At 37.1% G+C, this 26,162-nt stretch overlaps 1 protein-coding gene across 2 annotated transcripts in view; it reads left to right on the forward strand.

The window, feature by feature from the left end:
* Positions 1-26,162, forward strand: part of PARD3B (par-3 family cell polarity regulator beta) — a 1,103,837-nt gene that overhangs the window by 877,239 nt on the left and 200,436 nt on the right. For both annotated transcript variants that reach the window (XM_053597659.1, XM_053597658.1), the window contains exon 20: positions 22,593-22,895. In XM_053597659.1, the coding sequence (XP_053453634.1) occupies positions 22,593-22,895 (303 nt within the window). The remainder of the gene's footprint in view (positions 1-22,592; positions 22,896-26,162) is intronic.

The following is a 26,162-nucleotide window of genomic DNA, read 5'->3' on the forward strand; positions in this document are numbered from 1 at the left end:
GGAGAAAAAGAGCATCAACATGCCCTTTTCCCCATGGCCTCTAGCAAACCATATATCAAATACAATATCGTTTCAAACACAATATCTACATGTTTCAAACACAATATCTACATATTGGATTTTGCAAACCACGAAGGACTCAACATGTTGTTTGCGCAAAAAGAAAAAACCTGGAAAGTCAATTAACAACATTAAAGAATCTGCATGTCAGTATTATAGAATATCACATTTACTAAGCAGAAATCTATCTATTTATTTATTATAAGAAAAAAGATAAATCATCCCATCAATCTAGTTTTCTCCCCATGTCAGGTCTGGTTTAGACTGACCAGTACAAAAGGGGATCATCAGAAGCTATTTTAGAGGCCCAGACAGGAGCGAGAAAGGATTAAAAAGTATCAACGCAGCTAAATGAGTTCTATTTGAAAAGATGAAACATTGATCACAAAGACAGCATGCAACACTGTATTGGCTGGTCAGTATAATAATGTTAATAATAATGATGATGATAATAATCAAAGCCCTAATTATTCCTGACTGGTGAGAGCTTGCAGGTTTGAGACTGTATTGGTAAGGAAGAGCTGAAGAAACTGAGCCTGTTCTCTGGAACAAAGGATAATTGTAGTGACCTAATTGCAGCTTCTATTATAGATGCAGAAATGATAGCCAAATTATCTCCACTGTCAAACTAGAAAGCTGTACAGCAGGTAGCTTATAATCTCTTTTAATGATACTGCCTCCCCCCCGCCCCCAGATTCCCCAGTAAACCTTTTCTGACCTTGTCTGTCACCACAATAGGCAGCACACCTCCTCCTCTACTGCCTCTGCCTTCATCTCTGACTCTGTTTTGGGGGCTCACACAGTAGCAACAAAGAGAACTTCAGGGCCTCCAACTTCCTCGCAAGTCAGATCAGTCAGAACTATGCTGTGGAGGCTTTCCTCACCAGACAAAATTAATCAAGAATTATAATGCAAAAATACCAAAACTTTATAAAGCTTTTGAGGGAAAAGTATAATGCATGAAGTATTAACATTTTTTAAACTACAATCATAAAAAGCAAATGAGAAACTCAGGAAATACATATGCAACTTACAACAAAGTGCTAATATTGCTACTATACAAAGCTCTTTGAAGAATCAAGAGGAAAAATGACCAACAATCTGATAGAAAAATCAGCAGAAGGTAAGGAGAGCTCACAGAAGAGGAAATGAAAATGGCCCTTAAACGTATGAAAAGGCACTCAGCATCACATAATAAGAGACAGTGTAATTAAAACTCTACTGAAATATGACTTCTCACCTGTTTATCAAATTTCCAGAATTTTGACCATGTGCACCACTGACGAGACTGTAAAGGTAGCCGTGGCACCTAAAACAAATATGGAAGGACATTTTTAAACTAGAAACAGTGTACGTGTCTTTCTCTTTGAGCTAGCCATCCTACCTCTATGAATTCATCTCAAAGCCACAATGGTAAAAATATGGACTAACTTTGGCACAAGATTTTTCTTCATGACATCATTTGTAATAGCAAAAGACTGGAAATGCTCTAATGTCCAAGGACGCCTAACTCATTAAATAAACAAAAGCACATTGACTCAGGAGCAAAGTGGAAAGAAAAAACTCTGTTCACTAATGTGGAGAGCTCTGCTGGATGTTCCTGGATGAAAAGAGCAAAGCATGGAAAATATGTACAGGTGCCACCTTTTTGTGTAAGAAAGAAGGGCCATAAATGTATAACCATGTTTGCCTTAAAATAAAAAAGTATAGTTGCCCTGCTGAGGGTGGGAGAAAACAGAGATGAAATCCACATGACTATACTTCATTATATCTGAATTTGGAAAAATATGCATTTTGACAAATAAAATTAAAGAAAAAAAAGACCCAAACCCTAAAAATTGCCAAAAGGAATAACCTAACTATAAAACAAATTTGTCTCATAGCCACTTTTAAGAAGAATTACTTCAAGTGATGTTAGAACACGACATTTTGACTGTATATATTCAGTGCAAAAATCAGAACGATGAGGACATCTTGAATTTCAGTAGTCTAATTATTGTAATTGCTATGGTCTGAATGTCTGTGTGCCCCAAAAGTCATAGGTTGGAACCTCATTACCAATATGATAGTATTAGAAAGTAAGACTTTGGGGAAGTGACTAGAGCCCCCATGAAGTGGATTAGTGCCCTTACGAAGACGAACCCAGAAAGCCCCCTCCTCGCTTCCCCCATGTGAGGACGTAGTGTGAAGTCAGCATTCTACAGCTCAAAAGAAAGCCATTGCCAGACCCTGACCAGCTCAGCATCCCGAGCTCTGACTTCCCAGCCTCCAGCGTTGTAAGAAATAACTCTATTACGTATTTACAAACCACCCACTCTATGCGATTTTGTTTTAGCAAGGCAAATGGGCGAAGACAATAACATTGGTGTTATTGTTTTAAAGCTATATATATTTTAAAAATCGTATATATGGTAATATCAATAAATAATTATGTCAGTGTTAAGAATTAAGATTTTTTTTACTCAAAGGAAGGAGAAACAAATGTAACTTTTTTAAAGTTAAAATAAAAATTTTGTAATTTTAAATTTGAATCAGAAATATCAGCATAAACTTGTTTTTTCCCCTAAAATATGCGTTTCCTGACAAATATGTGTTTCTATCTGAGAAAAGGAAAGAAGCAATGATAACGCAATGGCGGTGAGCACTCCTACGGTTCAAATTGTGGTCTCTAGATATTGTTCCCACTAAAAAAAATGGGGGGTCCTTGGAGCAGTGGTGGCTTCCAAATTAGGAACACGAGATGCTCGACATGAACCTGGAAGTACTTGTTTGTCAGAAAATAAGGAAACTACCAGAGGCAAATGGGTCTAGTTCAAAGGACAAAGGAACCAATGTAAAGTGTCTTTGTTGACCAAATGTGGATGAGGCGTGCGACAAAAGGAGTAAAGGATGCAATTGACTGGAAATCCTAGTATGTATTCTGTATATGCATTCTAAATTCTGGGTTTATGTAAAAAGGCATTAATTCATAATGATGTTCACCATCCCTCATCTCCCCCTCCAAAAAAATCTCTAATAATTCACTTGTCAGAATTGGAAGTATCTAGGGTGTTAACTCCTTACTCTGAAAATCAGCAATTACAAAGAAAGAATTAGCATTTATTCTGACTTCCTTGTGCTAAGGGTATTTCAGCATCATCAAAACATCGTTAACTGTTTAGAGACAGTTTTTCCTTACAGAAGAATTTCAACTAATAAACATAAAAGAAATGATGTATATGTGGATTTCAAGTCCTTGTTATTCAAGGGTCAACTGTATGGTTTGGGGAGCCACCATTCAACCCACTCTAGTGTTCTTTTCCAAAAAAGTTGAACCTGAATCTAACTAAGCCTGGAGCTACGCTATCCAATATGGTAGACACTAGTCACATGTAGCTATTGAACTTAATTAAAATGAAAATTGTGTACCTTACACTAGCCACATTTCAAGTGCTCAGTGGTTGCTGTATTAGATAGCCCAGACGGGACATTTTCACCATCACAGAAAGTCCTATTGGAAAGCACTGTTCTACAGGCCACCTTTCCTAAACAGGAAATTTGGGGGATGGAGGACTACCTTAAACCACCTCACAAAAAGTTAGCAAACAAACCCAGCACATGGACCAACTACACAATGATCAACCTGGTTGCTACAACCCTTTAATGGTGCAGATTTAAGAAAAAAGGAAAAGGAATATAGTTGTGCTCATTTAATGAGGTTTAAGAGACAAACAGATTTAATGTATGGACAGTTTTTAGTGCTTGATCCAAATAAATCCACTGGGAGAGACAGGCATTTTTTAGGTGTTTAGAGAAATTTGTTTATGGACTAAGTGTGTGTTAGATGATATCAAAGAATAATTGTTAAAGTGGGATAATAGCATAATAAAACATTCATGATATTTTGATATGCCTTCTGAAGTATTTAGGAGACATGACTAGGATTTGCTTTCAAAATTCTTAGTAAAAACTAATAGAAAAATAGATTTAAAATGTGACAAAATTTTGATAATTACTGAATACAGAATAGGGTGTTAAGTGTATGGTGGTCCATTGTACAATTATCTCTGGTTTTCAGTATCTGACAGTTTTCTTTACATGTTTAAAACATGGTCATATTTAGATTATAGTCCAACATGAACGAGAGAAGCTCTGATAACTGACTTTGAACATCTTGGTAGAGTTTACGACTCTGGTTCCTACCATTCAGGATATGTGAGATGTCAAAGCGCTTCACCTCTCTGAACCTCAGTTTCCTCATCTATGAAATTGAAAGTTGCATATATTTTGAGAACTAAATTATGTAATCAGAAGAAAATACATCTCAAGTATTTTTAGTGTTAGTTCTCCTTCTTAGAGCAATGAAATACTGGATAGGATGGGCTCTTGCATGCAGCAAAACTTTCCTCCTTTAGGGTATTCGAAGGACAGTCTTAACTATAGAATTGTGCTTTTAGTCCGGTTTCATTTTTAGCTCATGGAGCCAACTACTTCTTACCTGCTGTGCCTTCCTGGAAGCCACCTCCCTCCCTCACCTGCATTATTGGGATAACCCCCTACCTGGTCTCCAGAGCTCTTCTCTTGCTCAGCACCCCACCTCTTTCAGTCTATTCCCAAAGTAGCAGTAGAAGAAATACCTTCAACATGTAAGTCAGATGGTATGGCTTAACTGCTTCAAGCCTCCTATTGGCTTCCCACCTCACTGAGTGGAAAAGCAGAGTCTTTATCGTGGACATCAAAGCCCTTTGTGGTCCAAGCCCCTTTCCTCTCTGAAGCCCCTTCCTTCTGTCCCCTCCCGTCCTGACACTAGCCTCCTTGCTGTTTTTAGGACTTGTCTGCCTCAGGCCCTTTGCACCTGCAATCCTTCTGCTTGGAATACTCTTCCCCAGTTATCTGTCTAGTTCAGTTTAACTCTTCTTCTTCACTCTTGCTTTTCAAATTCTTAGTGGTGCCTTTCCTTACCACACATTTATAAGCATAACCCCACACACACAAATTTTGCTACCTTTCTCTGTTTTATTTTCCTTTGCATTACTCAAAAAAATTTTTTTTTTAATTTTATTTAGTTTTTTTTTTTTTCTCCCATGCAATAATATAAATTCTACTAGGGCAAGGATACATGTGTGCTCAATCCCTAGCACCCAAACAAAAATTGAAAAAGAAAAACACTAAACTAAAATATGCAGGTGTTCAATGAATAGTTGTTGAACGATGAATATAGAAACTTGTAATAGATGTAAAATAAGTTGTTTAATCAAGATGTGGTTATTTGGGGAGGTCAATAAGAATGATTTGTATTTGTCGACATTAATGGCTGGCCTATAAATTGACATTTTGGAAGTTTTTAAATTGCTTGAGAAACGGTATATTTTCTTAAGCAATTTAAAAACTTTCCCAGTAATCACACTCTGTTAATTTGTATGAGAACTAATTTTAGATAATGTATTAAAAAGAGATAAAATTAAAAATAAGTGAATTTACTATTAACCTAAATTTGTTAGATTTTTATCACATGAATTTTAAAAGATATAAATCTCATAATCAGCATCTTTTTGCTTTTATTTTATTTTTCTTTCTTGTGTTTTAATTTGTTTTTTAATTGAGGTTTAATTTTACATACAGTAAAATGCTCAGATCTTAATAAACAGGAGAATATTCTCTATTTTGTCTTAATGAATGTTTGTCAAGATACAGAACATTTCTATCACCTGAAAGTGTTCCCTTATGCCCTTTTCCATTCATAAGTAAAAGCCTAATCTAGAGTTTACTATACATGGAATTATATTGTAAATCCTTTTTTGTGTCCAACTTGTCACTAACATGATAACTTTAAGATTCATCCTTGTTGGGTATTTCAGTAATCTATTTCTTGTTACTGATGATTTATATTCTTTTTCATGCATGTAGCCTAGTTTGATTATCCATTCTCCTGTTGATCGACATCTGACTTAAGTCCATTTTTTGCTATGATAAATAAAGCTGCTACAAAATATTACTCAAGACTTTTGTAGACAGGTGTTGTTGTTTTTATTGTATAAGTACCTGAAAGGTGAATTTCTGCATCATTACATTGCAGTATGTTTAGTTTTAAAAGAACTCTTAGACCTTTTCCCAAAAGGATCATGCCATGTCCTACTCCCTATGAAGGTTCTGGCTGCTCCACAGCCTCCCCAGCATTTGATATTGTCATTCTTCTTCATTTTCGTAACAGTATCTCATCATGGTTTTAATTTACATTTCCCTAATGATTTGTGATGCAGTTTTTCATTTGCCTGTTGGGCAATTGTAATTTTTTTTTTGTAAAGTACAATAGATACTCTATTCTTGACTGCCTCCCTCTATTGACCACCTTCATAAGTTGACCTCCTTTTCATAGACTGGACATCCACCACATGTGCATATCAGAACAATAGCCCTCGTTCTTATGTTGACCTATTTGTTACAGCCCCTTGGGTGGTCAACTTACAAGAGGTTCTACTATATTTGTTTTGGGTCTCCTGCCCCATTCCAGTTCTAACAGTGCCCAATCATTTTTCATTACAAGTACATTTTTATATTTTTTATTCGAATCCTTTGTTAGAAAGTGTGCTGTAAATATTCTCTCTTCACTTGACCACCGTTTTCTTTTTTTTCTTTTTTGCAGTTTTTGGCCAGGGCTGGGTTTGAACCCGCCACCTCTGGTATATGGAGCTGGCGCCCTACTCCTTGAGCCATAGGAGCCACCCTTAACCACTGTTTTCTTGATGCTTTTTGATAAGAGGGTTTCAATTTTGGTGAAATTCAATTTGCTAGGTTTTTTTTCACTTGTGGTTTGTGTTTTCTGTGTCCTCTCTAAAAACTTTGCCTACCTCAAAGTTGTAGAGATATTCTCTTTTATTTTATTTTAGTATTATTGTTTTAGCCTTATGTTCAGACCTTTTTCCCATCTTCCATTGGTTTTGTTACGGTATAATGTAGGGGCCAAGGTTATTATTTCTTTCACAGATATCTAGTTTTTCTAGCACCTCCTGAAGAAATTTTCCTTTTTGTTTTTTAATTGCAAAGATAGTATTATTATTGTTGTTGTTGTTGTTATTTTCAGATTACATTGTTTTCATATCTAAGGTAAAGTTCAAGTTGTAGTTCAGTCCTTCCCCCCAAGGGGCATGCTGAACACCCTCACATTGTGCACATTGAGATGGTGCCAATCTCTCCACTTCCCCCCTTCACTTCCCCTTGTTAGACTATATTTATGTTTTTTCTTTCATATGGGCGTGTATTTACAAACTGGTTCTTAAATAAATTGTTTTGGCGTCTTTGTTATAAATCCTTTCATAAATGTGCGTGAAAAAATAAATGGACTCTGTCTTCTGATCCATTGATGCATTTCTCTAACCTTTGACTTGATTTCTGAAGTTTTATAGTAAGTTTTGGAGTCAGTAGGATATGTTCTCCAACTTTAGCCTTATCTTTCAAAATTGCTTTGACTATTCTTGGCCTTTTACCTTTTCAAATAAATCTTAAAATTGTATGTTTAATATTTAGAAAATAAGCCTGCTGGGACTTTGATTGAGGTGGCATTTAAACTACAGAGTAATTTGGATGAATTGACATCTTAATATTGAGTTATTTTAAGTACCCTGTTTCCCTGAAAATAAGACAGTGTATTTTAAGGTGTGCTCCCAAAGATGCGCTAGGTCTTATTTTCAGTGGATGTCTTATCTTTCCTATAAGTAGGTCTTATTTTTGGAGGATGTCTTATTTTGGGGGAAACAGGGTAGTATTGTTTTCTTGATTTTATTATCTAATTTTTCACTATTGGTATGTAGAAATACAACTGGTTTTTTATATTCAACATATAACCTACCATAATGATAAAAACTATAATTCAAGAAAATTTCTCTGATACACAAAAATACTTAAAAGTACACATTGACAGAATGTGCACTCAGAATGATCTTTTTAGTAAGATTATTAGACTTTAAAGACAAACAAATAAAATACTTTGACCAGATAAGCAAACAAAGTAAGTTGCTTTTAAACAATTTATTAGAGAAATAAACTTAGATTATTATCAAAATTTTCAATAGCAACACTTTATCAAAAGAAAATGGAGTCATGTATTTAAAATGTTTAAGGAATGAAGGTATGACAATAATTTTATATCCAGCAAAACTGGCTCTCTACATAAAGGGAATACTGTCATCAACTCAATATTTAAAATATTAAAGGAATAAAGATGTGACAGTAATTTTATACCTAGCAGAACTGGCTCCCTATATAAGGGGGATACTGTTATCAACTCAAGAAATATTGTCCCTGGCCAGTTGATATGGCTCACACCTGTAATCTCAGCACTTTGAGAGGCCAAGATAGGAGAATTACTTGAGGCCAGAGCTTGAGACCAGCAACATAGTGAGACGATGTCTCTAAAAAGAAAAAAGAAAGAAAACCCCAGGTGCAGTGGCCTACACCTGTAATCCCAGCCCTTGAGAGGCCAAGGCAGGTGGATTGCCTGAGCTCAGAGGTTCAAGCCTGAGCCAGAGCAAGACCTCGTCTCTACTAAAAACAGAAAAACTGAGGCATGAGGGTCACTTGAGCCCAAGAGTTGGAGGTTGCTGTGAGCTATGATGCTATGGCATTCTACTAAGGGCAATAGCTTGAGACTCTTGTCAGAAAAGAAGAAGAAGAAGAAGGAGGAGGAGGAGGAGGAGCAGGAAGAGGAGGAGGAGGAGGGAAGAAGGAAGAAGGAGAAGAAGAAGAGAAAGAAAAAGTGAAAATTTTGTCCCTGTGAAACAAGGAATCTAATAAATGAATATATATCCATTTATATTTGTCCTTATTAAATATATATTTACTTTCAGAAATTAAGTATACAGTTTCCTGTAAAGCTAAGATAAAGTAAGAATTGAACAAAAGTGTAGTATATAGCTGTACTATATATTTTTATAACATAGATATAGTACAACATAAAAATAGAGGGATAATGGGAAGAACATATGAAAATGTTTACTATTTTTAATAAATATATTGTTAGTAGTATTTTTTATTATTTTGTTTTAATAAATTATAACTGTGTACACTGATGCATTTATGGGGTTCATTGTACTAATTTGATATACAATGTGAAATGCTTACATTGAACTGATTAACACATCCATCACAATTACACTCTTTTCTTAATAGTTTTGAAATGTACCATTGCATCTTGTACATTAGGTGAGGTCCCCCCAATACCTTTCCTCCTCCAATCTCCCCCCTGCTCTCCCCTTTCTCTCCTCTTCCTTCCTCCTTTCTGGACTATAGTTATGTTTTACCATTTATATGAATGTGTAAGTGATAATATATTGATTTCATAGTAGTATTGAGTACATTGGATACTTTTTTTCGTTCTTGAGATACTTTACTAAGAAGAATATGTTCCAGCTCCATCCAGGTAAACATTAAAAAATATGAAGTCTCAATCATTTTTATGGCTGCATAATATTCCATGGTGTACATATACCACAATTTGTTAATCCATTCATGGGTCCATGGGCACTTGGGTTGTTTCCATGTCTTGGCAGTTATGAAATGGGCTGCAATAAACATTCTGGTGCAAAATTCTTTGTTGTAAAGTAATTTTTGATCATCTGGGTATATACCTAGTAGAGGAATTGCGGGATCGAACGGTAGGTCTACTTTTAGTTCCTTGAGTGTTCTCCAAACTTCTTTCCGAAAAGGTGGTATTAGCTTGCATTCCCTCCAGCAGTGAAGAAGTGTTCCCTTCTCTCTGCATCCACTCCAACACTGGTAGTAGGATTAGTGTTCTGAAACTTTGTACATGTAATGCTGAGCAAAGCAAGATTCATGAGCTGTTGTGGCATATTCTGTATTGAGAATCAGGGTTATGAATGTAGAAGAAAGGCGACATAGACATACAGAGGTATGGAAGTGGTTGTGATGAGGAGGGAACTAATTGAGACCTTCTAGGGTACCTGGACTTTGACCTCACTGATAGTTACAAACATATCTGTTTTATAACAGTTCCCTAGGTTGTGGATTTGTTTCATTTGATAGTAAAAGGTTAAACTAGCAAATATAGGATGGTATAATAAGATTTACCTTACAAAAAACTTAAATAGTAGACAAAATTATGTTCCATAAACCTTATACGTATTTGGTAATAAATTTTACTAAATGTGTTCCTTTTGTAGAGGAGCTGTAGGAAGATAACACAAACCAGCCTGTTTCTTCATCAACTTAAAACCATTAAATAAACCATCCATTGCCAGGCCCAGTTACTTGTGTCTCTCTCACTCAAGAACTTCACACCATCTCCACAAGCTGGAACCAGGTTGACAAGTTCACATGGCACTGCCTTCATGAGTCTTCCTCAAAATCCCTAAGCTGAATTGACCTTACCCTGCATCTGTAGGACACACAGTATCATAGTTTTCCCATTGGACAGTAGTTACTTAGTCTTCCCAGTACTGAGAGAGAGACTCAGTGTTCATTTTTATCCTTCTAGTGCACGGTATAACATGAGTAAATATCATGGAAATTAATCAGTCAACCACAAATAAGCAAAAACTCAAATGACATACCCAGTGAACTTATAGACTAGTTACAGAAGCAGAATATCTAGAACGAATCAATAAAAGGTTTTCATTTTGTTTTGATTTTTGCAAAGTAATATATAGTAATTACAGAGAATTTACTGGCTACATAGGTTGAAAGAGAAATGAAGAATTGTTTAGGTTACTTTGGAGTATATACGAGTAAGTTTAGTCCTTATGTAGAGAAAACTAGAGTCAAATTTGATAAATAGAAAATGTGTATAGTCTTGGCAAAAACAGTTGATTTGAAGGGACAAACAAAAGTTCAAAGAATAGTCATTTGATGAAAATTGTAACTGAGTTAACAAGGGAGTCATGACAAATCAGTTTTGTAAGACGGGATGACTATTGGTACAGGGGATTTAATGTTTTTTTCAAAAAGGTTTAATTCATTAAACCTTATAGTTAATTTTTTTTATATTTTAAAAAATGTTTAAATTATCTTAAAAATACATAAAAATTCAAATGGTTTATAAGCATATAAATTCCACTTTCTAGAGGCAACCACTGTTATGAATTTTTTGTGTATCCTTCCAGATATTATTTTCTATGTGTATACAAAGATACATATTTCCATCAGACAAATGTTTATACATACAGCATTCTCACCCACATGTATATCTTACTTACTTCTAGCATAGGAATAGTATGACCTTTTTTTCATAGCTGTATAGTACAACTTTTATAATCCCCTATATTGCCACAGGTGCCACCCTATATTTTTGTATATATTATATATTTATTAAAATTATTTTCTATTATAATTTAGACTTTTTTATTTTTACTATTTAATAGTACTTAGTATGTTTCTCTTTTGATCATATTTGGGATCCTTTAGTTAGAAAACAGAAATATTCCACTTATATTTATTATTATAACATAAATTTGATTAACTTATTTTTAAACTTTTTTAACTGTTTACTCTGCACTTGATCTTAGCCAAAAGACTGAGAAGCAATTTTACTGCTTATTCTGTTTTTTATTTTCTACTATATGCTTGGTGTTTTTTTTTTTGTTTTTTTTTTTTTATGTATCTCTCCCCTGCTGATAATTCATTCTTTTGGTAGTTTTTTCATAATTATATTTAATATATTTATATCCATGCTTCTTGATATATCAACTTCTAACAGTAACTACTAATGCCTGCTTTATAAGGTAAGGAAGTAAATATAGTTGGGTGATAGTGCTGTCTCCTAAATTATTTCCTTATTGACTTCTGATTTCCGTTAGTGTTACTATTTTTATATTTTCAGAGTTCATACATTTTTTGGTACTTATTATTTCCACAGATGTTTAATTTTAGTTTTAGGTTTTAATGAATATATTGCTTGCCTCCAGACTTGTCATTGCAAAGCTTCAACAGTGCATTAGTCCATTTTTGTTGCTAAAATAAAAACCTGACACTGAGTAATTTATAAAGAACAGGAGCTTATTTTCTCATAGTTCAGGAAGTTAGAAAGTCCAAGGTCAAGGTGTCAGCAGGTGAGATATCTAGTAAAGGCCTATTGCCCCCATAGATTGTGCTGCCCAGATGTCCTCACGTGGTGGAGGAGTAGAAGAGCAAAGATAGCCACTTCCCTACAGCCCTTTTATAAAACATTAATCCATTATGGAAGCAGCACCCTCATAACTTCATCATTTTCCAAAAGGCTCTGCCTCTTAATACCACCACAATGGAGATTAAGTTTCAACACTTAAATTTTGGAGACATAATACTATAGCAACCAGTTATGGTCTTCATTGTGGTATAGTTGTTAGTTGGCTATTTTTCATTATCAAGTTTCTCAAGATTGGTCAACAAGTACAAAATTCCCTCTGTGTTTTTTGTGTTGTCTTTATTCATATTTGAGACCAGAGTGAGTTTGCCTGAATGTGTAGATTGCTTCATTTTTTTCTCCTCCTTGAAGTAACACTTCTGCCTACTATATGAAATAAGCTCCAATTTTTTATTATATTTTATTTTCTTAAATGCTTTTATGACCCATTATGTTAACAAAGTGTTCTATGTCACATGAAATTTTTAAAAAATAATGTGCTAAAAGATACTGTTAAATGACATGGGCGTCGTGGTCACCAACAATTTCAATCTGCATATTCTCTCAAAATATTTCTTGCCACATTTGCTGAGTGCACTGCCCTGGGGGCTTATTTTCTATGGCCTTGCATTGTTTTTTTTTTTAAGTTTCTTTTTTTTTTTAATTGTTGGGGATTCATTGAGGGTACAATAAGCCAGGTTACACTGATTGCAATTGTTAGGTAAAGTCCCTCTTGCAATCATGTCTTGCCCCCATAAAGTGTGACACACACCAAGGCCCCACCCCCCTCCCTCCGTCCCTCTTTCTGCTTCCCCCCCCCCATAACCTTAAATGTCATTAATTGTCCTCATATCAAAATCGAGTACATAGGATTCATGCTTCTCCATTCTTGTGATGCTTTACTAAGAATAATGGCTTCCACGTCCATCCAGGTTAATACGAAGGATGTAAAGTCTCCATTTTTTTAATGGCTGAATAGTATTCCATGGTATACATATACCACAGCTTGTTAATCCATTCCTGGGTTGGTGGGCATTTAGGCTGTTTCCACATTTTGGCGATTGTAAATTGAGCTGCAATAAACAGTCTAGTCCAAGTGTCCTTATGATAAAAGGATTTTTTTCCTTCTGGGTAGATGCCCAGTAATGGGATTGCAGGATCAAATGGGAGGTCTAGCTTGAGTGCTTTGAGGTTTCTCCATACTTTCTTCCAGAAAGGTTGTACTAGTTTGCAGTCCCACCAGCATGTAAAAGTGTTCCCTTCTCTCCACATCCACGCCAGCATCTGCAGTTTTGAGATTTTGTGATGTGGGCCATTCTCACTGGGGTTAGATGATATCTCAGGGTTGTTTTGATTTGCATTTCTCTAATATATAGAGATGATGAACATTTTTTCATGTGTTTGTTAGCCATTCGTCTGTCATCTTTAGAGAAAGTTCTATTCATGTCTCTTGCCCATTGATATATGGGATTGTTGGCTTTTTTCATGTGGATTAATTTCAGTTCTCTATAGATCCTAGTTATCAAGCTTTTGTCTGATTGAAAATATGCAAATATCCTTTCCCATTGTGTAGGTTGTCTCTTTGCTTTGGTTATTGTCTCCTTAGCTGTACAGAAGCTTTTCAGTTTAATGAAGTCCCATTTGTTTATTTTTGTTGTTGTTGCAATTGCCATGGCAGTCTTCTTCATGAAGTCTTCCCCCAGGCCAATATCTTCCAGTGTTTTTCCTATGCTTTCTTGGAGGATTTTTATTGTTTCATGCCTTAAATTTAAGTCCTTTATCCATTTTGAATCAATTCTTGTGAGTGGGGAAAGGTGCGGGTCCAGTTTCAGTCTTTTACATGTAGACATCCAGTTCTCCCAACACAATTTATTGAATAGGGAGTCTTTCCCCCAAGGTATGTTCTTGTTTGGTTTATCAAAGATTAGGTGGTTGTAAAATGTTAGTTTCATTTCTTGGTTTTCAATTCGATTCCAAGTGTCTATGTCTCTGTTTTTCTGCCAGTACCATGCTGTCTTGAGCACTATGGCTTTGTAGTACAGACTAAATCTGGTATGGTGATGCCCGCAGCTTTATTTTTATTGCTAAGAACTGCCTTAGCTATATGGGGTTTTTCCGGTTCCATACAAAACACAGAATCATTTTCTCCAAATCTTGGAAGTACGATGTTGGTATTTTGATAGGAATGGCATTGAATAGGTAGATTGCTTTGGGAAGTATAGACATTTTAACAATGTTGATTCTTCCCATCCATGAGCATGGTATGTTCTTCCATTTGTTAATATCCTCTGCTATTTCCTTTCTGAGGAGTTCATAGTTTTCTTTATAGAGGTCCTTCACCTCCTTCGTTAGGTATATTCCTAGGTATTTCATTTTCTTTGAAACTATGGTGAAGGGAGTTGTGTCCTTAATTAGCTTCTCATCTTGACTGTTATTAGTGTATACAAAGGCTACTGACTTGTGGACATTGATTTTATATCCTGAAACATTACTGTATTTTTTGATGACTTCTAGGAGTCTTGTGGTTGAGTCTTTGGGGTTCTCTAAGTATAAGATCATGTTGTCAGCAAAGAGGGAGAGTTTGACCTCCTCTGCTCCCATTTGGATTCCCTTTATTTCCTTGTCTTGCCTAATTGTATTGGCTAGAACTTCCAGCACTATATTGAATAGTAAAGGTGACAGAGGACAACTTTGGTTCCAGTTCTAAGAGGAAAAGCTTTCAGTTTTACTCCATTCAGTAAAATATTGGCTGTGGGTTTGTCATAGATAGCTTGAATCAGTTTTAGAAATGTGCCACCTATGCCTATAGTCTTCAGTGTTCTAATTAGAAAAGGATGCTGGATTTTATCAAATGCTTTTTCTGCATCTATTGAGAGGATCATGTGATCTTTATTTTTGCCTCTGTTAATATGGTGGATAACGTTTATAGACTTGCATATGTTAAAATAGCCTTGCATCCCTGGGATGAAGCCTACTTGATCATGATGAATGACTTTTTTGATGATAAGCTGTAATCTATTGGCTAGGATTTTGTTGAGAATTTTTCCATCTATATGCATGAGTGAGATTGGTCTGAAATTCTCCTTTTTTTTGGGTCTTTTCCTGCTTTTGGTATCAGGGTGATGTTTGCTTCATAGAATGTGTTGGAGAAGATTCCTTCTTCCTCAATTTTTTGGAATAATTTCTGCAGTACAGGAATAAGCTTCCTTGAAGGTTTGATAGAATTCTAGAGTGAAGCCATCTGGACATCCAAAAGCCATCCAAGCATTTTTAGGGTTGGAAGATTTTTTATTGTTTCTTTGATCTCAGTGCTTGAAATTGGTCTGTTCAGGAGCTCTATTTCTTCCTGGCTGAGTCTATGGAGAGGGTGTGATTCCAAATATTGATCCATTTCCTTCACATGGTCAAATTTCTGGGCATAGAGTTTCTGGTAGTATTCAGAGATGATCTCTTGTATCTCTGTGGGATCAGTTGTTATTTCCCCTTTATCATTCTGATTGAGGTTACTAGAGATTTTACTTTTCTATTCCTCATTAGTCTGGCCAATGGTTTATCTATTTTATTTATTTTTTCAAAAAAACAACTCCTTGTTTCATTAATTTTCTGAATGATTCTTTTGTTTTCAATTTCATTGATCTCTGATTTGATTTTGGAGATTTCTTTTCTTCTACTGAGTTTAGGCTTAGATTGTTCTTCTTTTTCCAATTCCATAAGATCTCTTGTGAGATTGTTGATGCTCTCTCTTTCTGTTTTTCGAATGTAGGCATCTAAAGGTATAAATTTTCCTCTCAAAACTGCTTTTGCAGTATCCCACAAGTGTTGGTAGCTTCTGTCTTCATTGTTGTTATGCTCAAGGAAGTTAATGATTTCATGTTTTATTTCTCCCTGCACCCATCTGTTATTCAACAGAAGATTGTTTAATTTCCATGCCTTTGGGTGGGGTCGAGCATTTTTGTTAGAGTTGAGTTCCACCTTTAGTGCCTTATGGTCTGAGAAGATACAAGGTAAAATTTCAATTCTTTTGATTCTGTTGATATTTGTTTTGTGTCCCAGGATATGATCAATTTTGGAGAATGTTCCATGGGGTGATGAGAAGAATGTATATTCTTTATCTTTGGGGTGGAGTGTTCTATATGCGTCTATCAAGCATAGTTGTTCTAGGGTCTCATTTAAATCTCTTATATCTTTGTTTAATTTCTGTTTAGAGGATCTGTCCAGCTCTGTAAGAGGAGTGTTAAAGTCCCCTGTTATTATGGTATTATCAGATATCATATTGCTCAGACTGAGTAAGGTCTGCTTCAAGAATCTGGGAGCATTTAAATTGGGTGCATAAATATTTAGAATTGAAATGTCTTCTTGTTGTATTTTTCCCTTGACCAATATAAAGTGACCATCTTTGTCTTTTTTGACTTTAGTTGCTTTAAATCCACATGTATCTGAAAATAAGATTGCAACTCCTCTTTTCTTCTGAATTCCATTTGCCTGAAAAATTGTCTTCCAACCCTTGACTCGGAGCTTTAATTTGTCTTTTGAAGCCAGGTGTGTTTCTTGCAGACAGCAAATGGATGGCTTGTGTTTTTTAATCCAGTCAACCAATCTATGTCTCTTCAGTGGGGAATTCAAGCCATTAACATTTATTGAGATAATTGATAAGTGTGGTAGTATTCTATTCATCTTCTTTTGTGAGAGTCCATTGCTTAGTTTTATCTTTTGCATCAGTGTGGAGGTTAGGTTCTGTCCTTTAATTTCTGAGTTCTTACTTTGCTGCTGATCCATTGTGGTGGTCAGTGTGCAGAACAGGTTGAAGTATTTCCTGTAGAGCTGGTCTTGTTATGGAGAATTTCCTCAATGTTTGTATATCCGTAAATGATTTGATTTCTCCGTCAATTTTTAAGCTTAGCTTAGCAGGGTACAGAATTCTGGGCTGGAAATTGTTCTGTTTAAGTAGATTAAAGGTAGATGACCATTGTCTTCTTGCTTGGAAAGTTTCATTAGAGAAGTCTGCGGTAACTCTGATGGATTTGCCCCTGTAGGTCAACTGGTGCTTACTCCTGGCAGCTTGCAGAATCTTTTCTTTTGTCTTGACTTTGGACAGGTTCATCACAATGTGTCTTGGAGAAGCTGGGTTAGAGTTGAGGTGACCTGGGGTCCGATATCCCTCTGAAAGCAGTGTGTCAGAATCTTTGGTGATATTTGGGAAATTTTCTTTTGTAATATTCTCTAGTATGGCTTCCATTCCTCTGGGGCATTCTTCTTCCCCTTCTGGGATTCTTATAACTCGTATGTTGGAACACTTCATAAAGTCCCATAATTCTGACAGTGAACGTTCTGCTTTCTCTCTCTTCTTTTCTGCCTCTTTTACTATCTGAGTTATCTCAAGAACTTTGTCTTCTACCTCTGAAATTCTTTCTTCTGCATGGTCTAACCTGTTGCTGATACTTTCCATTGCATCTTTAAGTTCCCTAATTGACTGTTTCAGTTCCTTCAGCTCTGCTATATCCTTTTTTTATTCTTCATATCGTTCATCTCTTATTTGATTCTGTTTTTGGATTTCCTTTTGGTTATTTTCCACTTTATTAGCAGTTTCCTTCATTGTTTCCATCATTTCTTTCATTGTTTTCAACATGTGTATTGTAAATTCCCTTTCTGTCATTCCTAACATTTCTGTATAGGTGGAATCCTCTGCAGTAGCTACCTCATGGTCCCTTGGTGGGGTTGTTCTGGACTAGTTCTTCATGTTGCCTGGAGTTTTCTGCTGATTCTTCCTCATGAGTGATTTCTTTTATCTGTTTCCTTGCCCTAATTTTCCTTTCACTTCCTCTTGCTCTTTAAGTTCTCGTGCCTGTGGACTAAGGGTCACAGGACCAGAAGGGTGAGAAGGTTTAAGAGCAAAAAAGGGATGAAAGAAAGGAGGACCGAGTGATAAGAAAAAAAAAGAAAAATAGAGAAAGGAGAGGGGGTGGGTAAAAGGAATATTGAAAAGAAAGAAGAGAGGCACAGAAAGAGGGCGACAGAGCAATATAGGTGTACAGTAGGGTACTTTGACACAACCTTAAAAAAAACCCACCTTGTGGGGGTGCCCAGTTGGGTGGTTCCTTGAGGTCAGCAGCTCTTTGCTAACCTGATCAGACACAGTACCCCACCTCCACCAAGTAGAGAGGAAAGACAAAAATGCTATAAATCAAACCAAAACAAGCAAACAGAAAACTTTACAGGATAAAATTGGGTGAAAAAGCAAATAATAGCGGTAGAAACACTAGCAAAAATAAAGTTCTAGTTATTGAAAAAGGCAGCAATGGGAAAGTATAATTAAACTAGAAAAATTGAGAAAGAAAAAGGATCTGTATGGAAAAGGTTGAAATTAAAAAACAAAACAACATCAACAACATCAAAATAAACAAAAAAACCAAACAAAAAACAAACAAACAAAAAAAACCACAACCAAAAACAAAGCAGTATGTATATGTTATTGAATATTGTCTGGGCAACACGTGGTCTTCTGGGGTATGAGATGTTAATCACAGTTCCGATACGACTGGAGGCTGCTGATTTCTCAAACCCCAGCAGGTAGACACCCTAAATCTCTCTTCAGCCCACTTAAAAGGCACTTTGAACTTGTAAACTTGCTGAGCAGAAGCTTTCCCAGGAAAGTGCTTGTCGTTGGAATCACTGCTGAAGTGGCTATCCACTTACCCAGTGTGCCAAAACCCGTCTCACTCTGCCCCTTAGGGTGAGGGCTGCAAGGCGGCTCAGACCCCACCCTTAGGCTACTTGGTCTCTGGGTTACCAGCTCCCACCCGATTCTAGCTCTGCGACCCTGAGGGCAGAGTTTGCCGGGGCAGATCACTCACAATGGTATGGCCTTGCATTTTGAGAGAGCATGTTGTCGGGACAAGAGATCAACCTGCTTCTTAGTGAACTGTCCTAGATGACTGGCTTTATTTTGATGAGTTTGGCTTGATTTAACCTTGTTACGCTGATTCTGTCTATCAGACACAAGGCAGGTTCATACTTTTCACTTCTTATTTAATCTCTCTGAAGTTTCTTCCGGGTAGTAGATTTGCTTACTCCTGTCCTCAGACTCTCTTTTTCTAAGTAAAAGTTTACTGTCTTGTACTCTTCTAGACTCCTTCCTTTATTTCCAGAGAAATATATACCCTGCTGGAGATTTAGGCATCTATCAACTCTTGGTATACTCTGGTATACCCCTCTGGTGCTGAGTCCAAATTTCATTGCAAGGTGTGAGATTATGGCCCCAATTTCTACAATTGTTTGTTCCTAGAATTTCAGGGAGAGAAGAAGAGTAACCATACTTTTACTCCATCATTTATTACAGCCCCTTGTTAGAGATCATTGATCTGAAAGATATAATAAAAATGCTCTTTGGGGATAATTGTTCTAGCAGCCTGTTAAGGTAGAGATTAAAATGGGAGGAGGCAACATACCAAAAACTCTTAGAATAATCTAGGCCGACACAGTCCAATAGAACTGCAGTGATGAATTAGTCTTTATATTCACTGCCCAATATAGTGGTCACTAGCCACATATAGCTACTGAGCACTTGAAATATGGTTTGTAGAACCAAGAAGCTTAAATTTAAATTTAAATTTAAATGTATAGAGCCACACATGGTTAATGGCCACCATATTGGACAGTACAGATCTAAGCAGTAAAAGCCTGAACACTAGACTGCAGCTGAAGAAATCGAAATAACAGAGGACATTTGAGAGGAATAACACAAGAAAGAAATGGCAGAGTTTTCATAATGTAAGAGAGAAAGAGAAGTTTTAAATAATTCAAAGACAGTGTGCTTGGGAGAATGGGGAGACTGGTGGTACCATCAAATATAAAAGGATATGTCTTTAAAAAAATAGGTATTTTTAACAGATTGAGTTCCCAAGTGGAAAGGAGACCTCCTAGTGGAAATAACTATAAACAAGTATAATTCTTATCCTGAATTGGTGTGAAGATGGAGGACAAAATAAAATATTTTTTTCCTTGGCATTTCTCTCTTGAGTCTCTTCTGCCTCCAAACATCCCTTTTCAGAGATTGCTTTGTCCTCCCTGACATGGAGAGACCCTGATGTGTGGCATAATAATGATGGTTCAGAGAAATTACTATTTCACCTACTGAGTGATTAATACAAAATTAGTTCCTGAAACATTCAGTGGTATAGAGAGAATCAAGAAGAAATTTGGTTTTGTTTTAGAAAGGAAAAATACAATATAAACTACTGCTTGGCATACATTCAGTACTTTTCATCCGAGAATCTCTACGTACTCAGCAAGTTTAATTAATGGGAAAACCTCTGAGAAAGAGAAGTGATGAAATAAGGAACACAGAGACCAGTGTTCTATTTCTGTGATTTTTAGATCAAGCTTGGTGTTTTTCTCTTCCATTAATGCACAAGTGTAGCCCCATGCGGCAGCCAGGGAATATTCATCTTTCTGCTGAATGATTTCTCTTGAAGACATCTTACTTAGGAGGGATAGTAAGCACGCTGAACCCACCCCCTAACTTTATTGATGTCCTTTGCTCTATTTGCAATGGAAATCTATCCCTATCATCAGAGTGCAGTGAGCTTTCTCTGATAATCAAGTCTGCACTGTCCCTGGAAAAAAATTGTTTTGTTGCAGAAAGGAGCAGGTTATCTTCTTTCTCAAAAATTACTCAAAACAAACATCCATGAATCTAGGACTGTTGTACACTGAAGGGACAGGCAAGGCCCCTTAATGGATACCCTACTGTGTAATCTTCTTTTCATCTTAATTCAAAATTCCTTGGAGATTCAAGCTACTTTATGCAAAAATATAAATTTTGCTAATCACTCCTGAGTAGGGTAGCTGGTTTGGCCTAGTCAAAAGAGATATGCAATAATGTGTATTAGCTTTTATTTTCTTCTATCATAACTTGAGGATGGATGCTGAGTTTCGGGGTTAGAGTGGAAGTTATCCTATGCTGCCTTCCTCCTCCTCCTCCTCCTCCTCCTCCTCCTCTTTTTCTTCTTCTTCTTCTTCTTCTTCTTCTTCCTCTTCCTCTTCCTCTTTTTCTTCTCTTCCCAATTTCTTTTCTCTTTCATTTAAAAAATAAAAATAAAAATACTATTCTACCAAAAAAGAAAATACCTTGAAAAATCATGGCTTCCAAAAATTTTATAAAGGGTTTGATGTTTTGTAATAAAACTAGTTGCTGTGTATGTAAACAGCTGTTTTTGTTTGAAGTGGGGAAGCTACTGAGGGGTTTCAGTTTTTGTTTTTTAACTCATCTGGGCCTTCCATATATGTCTCCAGTCACATATAGCTCTCTCATTTCTGGCCCACAGCCCTTACACAGTCTCCGGACCCAGGGCTTCGAGTTTGTCCTCATTCTTTCTTGAATGTATTCTTTTGGCCACTGAGCCAGCATCATCTTACCCATTCATCCTGTGCACACAATGCACCCTGTTTGCCCCATGACATGAGGTTTACCCTCGTTCCCCCTTAGCTCTGAGACCTCCTAATGCCAGCAAGATCACCATTGTCCAGTGCGATGCCATAGTGACCTTTCCATTTTAATACATAACTGGGAGTGGAGAAGAGCTGATCTAACACTTTCCAGATTAGATTTCTAATTCTCAAAATTCAGATGGAATCTACCTAAGTACATTTTTCGGCTCCTATTCCCTATAGTCTGCACAGTGGCTCTGATTAGCAGCAGCATTTGGTAATATCACTTAAGGCTTCAGCGCTGTGGAGTTCTGCCAGTAATGGCGTTTAATTCACTTATATGTACCAATTCATCTCTGTCAGGAACCTATTAATTTCCTCACTATTTTACTCTGTCTCTAGGTCCTATATAATGAGACACAATGATCCCCATTTGTGTAACCAAAAAACTTAGAGTCTCTTATAAATTACCCATGATACCACTGCTTTTAGTGACCAGAAAGCCTCTGTATTTCTTTTTCATATTTAAATCAATTTTTTGCAAGCTCTTTTCTTTAGAAGAATACACAGGAAGTCAAGTGCACTAAGTAGTGAAATCACAGAAAACTATAAGATTTTAGTGGGCTCTTTAACATGCATCCCTGTCCCAAGAATGATTTCCATAATATCACACCAAAGATTTACTATTCCCACAAACACAGCACGTTTGTAGGAAGGGATTATTAATGAAAATCAGCCTCTGACTTTGCTAGCAGTCCAGTCATCAGTAGGCAAGATGTGTCAAAATACCTAGAGCGATGCTATCTCTCTGAAGACCCTGTAAAAAATAAAGGTATAACAGTAGGAGATACAAATTAACCCCCTTATGCTGTTGGCATTTCTGCATGGTGTGATCTTGAGTAAATGAGAAAGTGACAGCTGAGAAACTAGGAAGAGTTAACAGATCCAGGAGAGCATTTCATTGTGTTAGCACACAAAACTCACATACACCTCTGGTACTTGTTCTGTTTTTCAGGATTGGAGCAAAACATCAGGAGCTAAGGGAAAAGCAGGCAAGAGGTCTTGTGGAGTATGCTGCTGGTGCATTCGGATCAGTGCACGATATGGATGATGATGAAATGGACCCCAATTACGCCAGAGTGAACCACTTTCGGGAACCGTGTGTGTCAGCAAGTGTCTTCAGATCTCCATCTCCTCCTCAGGCTGGGCCATTTGGCTTCCCTCGGGACGGCCGCCCACTGTCTCCAGAGAGAGACCACTTAGAGGGTCTCTATGCCAAGGTCAAAAAGCCATACCACCCCCCTGCTCCAGTTGACAGGTAATATAACTTAGTGAAAGATGAATGTAGTTTTAATTCAGTAAGTCTCGAATCATCTCTACTGCTAAAGCAGATAAAAACATATCCTTCAATCTGTTAGAACTGAAATGATGGGGTACCCTAGACACGTGCTATCCTTTGACCTACCCATAAGGTATCCGCCATTAAGAATAAAACAATTGCCAGTTATAAGGTGACGTAAATGAATAGTAGTAGTAGAGTTCATGGTGCGACAGGGAGCAATTTTTGAAGGAATATTGTGACACAGAACTAATGGTAAAACCTTTGAGGGGATATTGTCCTTTCTCTTGAGAACCCAAGAGCCCCATTGTAAAAGGCTTATTCAAGAAGATGGCATGGCACTTGGAAGTGAGACATCAGAGAAGAGAAAATGATGACTTCTAAGTAGGTGTATTTGAAGTGGGATTTTAGACAGCTGTGGAGGAACAAGAGGCTTCAAAAAGCGAAATTGGGATTTTGTACTCAAGGAAAATGTGACCCTGTATTGATGTTCATGGATGATCAGAGGTGGAAAAGGGTGATAATCTTGGCAATAGTTTGATGAAGTAGAGAAAGATAAGAGGTGACAGGCCAAGGGTCTTTAAGTTTAGCAGGTGAGGAAAGAGATAATAGGACCAACTGAAGTAGGTAGGGAACAAGAGGATTCCAACCCCACCTCCTGCCCAAAGAAAAATGCCTCATCCCTTGAAAGACTAGTGTAAGAAAATTTTAGTCAATACACATGTTAGGTGACCCTTGGAATTACACATGCAAGGAATGAGTTGACTGACCTTGTCTAATCTGGCTGTAGCTTGAAGTGTGAGGGGAGGAGGTGGGACGGAAGGGTGACAGGAGCAAAGAGCTCTCATTCTATAGGGAAAAAAGACTTGTTCCCCAGATTTCTCAGGGCTCTGACAAGCACCCAGTCCCTATTAGTAACCAGCCTTTGTGTGATAGCATGATATATTGCATATGTTTACCGTTTACATTTCCCCAGCTGGGTGATATTATGCACTTTCAATTAGGTTGGGGAGAGGAAGGGAAATCATGGCATTTTTATGCAGACTGTAAAGTGTAGCTTCACAAGACTGATTACCTTTCAGAGCCTTTCCAATAACCAAGTGGAAAGGAAGGAGCAATTTTTAATCCTTACTGTCAAGCCTCCAGGTTGATAATATTAAAGAAAGATGGTCAAGTTTTTCTTTGGGACAAAATGAAAATATAAATTCTTATGACTCTGATACCACCATAATAACTAAACTGCTAATGCAAAGAATTGATTAAGAGTTGGACTCTGTCTGCCCAGCCTTCATATAGAGTTGAATTTTATCTTGAAAATAATAACACCAGGCATAAGCCTCTTCTTTCCCAGATCAGTCAGTCTTCTTTTCTCTAAACCAGATGGTTCTTCATACCAGGCCTCTTTGCATGTTCCACAGCTAGAATCTCAACACAGAGGGACTGTTTCTAGGAACCTCCCAGCCAGTGTTTCCCAATGCTAAATAAGTATGAGGCATTTTATTTAAAAAGGTTCATAAGTCAAATAGTATATATGGAGCATTTTTGGTTAATCCACAAGTAACAGGTCTCCTTACCATGGTCTTCTTCTGCCCAATACGCTAACATACATTCTACATCTCTAAGAGGAACATACAACAACCAGCGCTCATCATCATCCACATTTTTGTCACCTAAATCTTATCTCCATTGCAGACCTTATGGTTATTCTTTAGAACACTATTTAGGGAACTATACTAAGCTAATTTTCACCAAGTAAGATCTGACCAAGGAAGAAATTTCTTACGATAATCTTAACTCCAGACACTATAAAACGATACCAAGAAGAAAAATTTCATTTACTGCCCAGTCTAGACAAATGTATGAGTAACAGGGTCTTCCTTTTGTCTCTGACCCCTTTTAACTAATAAATGATTGAAAGCTGCTTTCAGTAGAGTTTAAGACTGTTGTCATATTTTTAGGTAGCAGATCAAAGTGTGACTCTTTATATTCAGATTTGTCTTTCTTCTGTTCTTGAATTATACTTAACAACTGCTCTTATTCAAGACTTAGAGGAAGCATGTTTGTCTTGACTCATAGTAAGCATTGGTAATGTTAGCTATCATCATCATCGTCATTGTCGTCATCATCATCATCATCATCCTACTTCCTTTATCAATAAAGTTCTGAACTGTCCTAATATGCCCGGGCCCACATAAGTCTAAGAAGAGTTGCTGTGACGGTGTCCCTAAATGTGGGACAGTGTGCATAAATGGGAATGATGAATCCTAAACCCTCCATGTTTACCATCAGAGGGCACCGCCACGCATCTGTTCAGTCTTCATTCGTGCAGTAAGTGTTTATTTGGCACCTTGAGAAAACTGAAGAGAAAATACAGAGATGACTAAGATACAGTCTGAGTCCAAAGAAAGTCATGTTCTAGTCAGTTGGGGACCAACACATGTGGAAGTGGATAATTACAGTATAATGTAAATAGAAGAACTCTGCTTAGGCTGGTCAGGAAAGGCCTGATGATATTTGAAATGGCTCTGGAAGGATTAGTGAAAATGGACCAGATGCAGTAGGAAAATTGTTTTCCTTACAGAATAATTAAGCATGTAGATGGGCAGAGCAGCCTGAAAGAGCAGACCTGCTGGAGGAGCTCGGAAGTACCCAGATGCGGAGTGTGGGTTAGGAATGAAAGTGATGGGAAAGGAGGCCGCAGAGCAGGTCAGAGTCAGTTCGTGAAGGGACAGATTGCATCTTCTGCTGCTACTAATTGATCAGTAGTTGCTATTTTGAAATCCGTGAAGAAGGGCTCCGAAGCTATGCCTGAGTAGGGGTGTCCTCCCTGGGCTCCAGAAGTATGAGTGGAAGTGTGTGTGCAGTGGGCATTGATGTATGTGCCAATCCTGTGGACAATGGGAACCTTTAATGTGCCCCAATTGGGGGATGAGCTGACAGATTTGCATTTAGGGAAAATAGCTCTTCCAGCTGGATGACAGACAAAGAGGGAGCCAGACTGTGAGACAAATTGGTAGCTGATTACCATGGTAGGAGATGACAAGGGCCTGCCATAAGAGAGTGACCAGGAGACAGGGGAAAATAAGAAGTAGCCCAAACCTTTAGGTTAACAGGAAGGGAAAGATGTTTAGCAGATACCATACACATGAGGCTTTCAAATGCATCAGAGAGGTCAATAGAATAAGGACTGTAGAGAGGAGTTTGGGTTTGGCCATATTAAGGTCATCAGTTAATTTAGAGGGAACA

The sequence above is a fragment of the Nycticebus coucang genome, chromosome 7 (assembly GCF_027406575.1).
Source record: "Nycticebus coucang isolate mNycCou1 chromosome 7, mNycCou1.pri, whole genome shotgun sequence".
NCBI classification, from domain to species: Eukaryota; Metazoa; Chordata; class Mammalia; order Primates; family Lorisidae; genus Nycticebus; species Nycticebus coucang.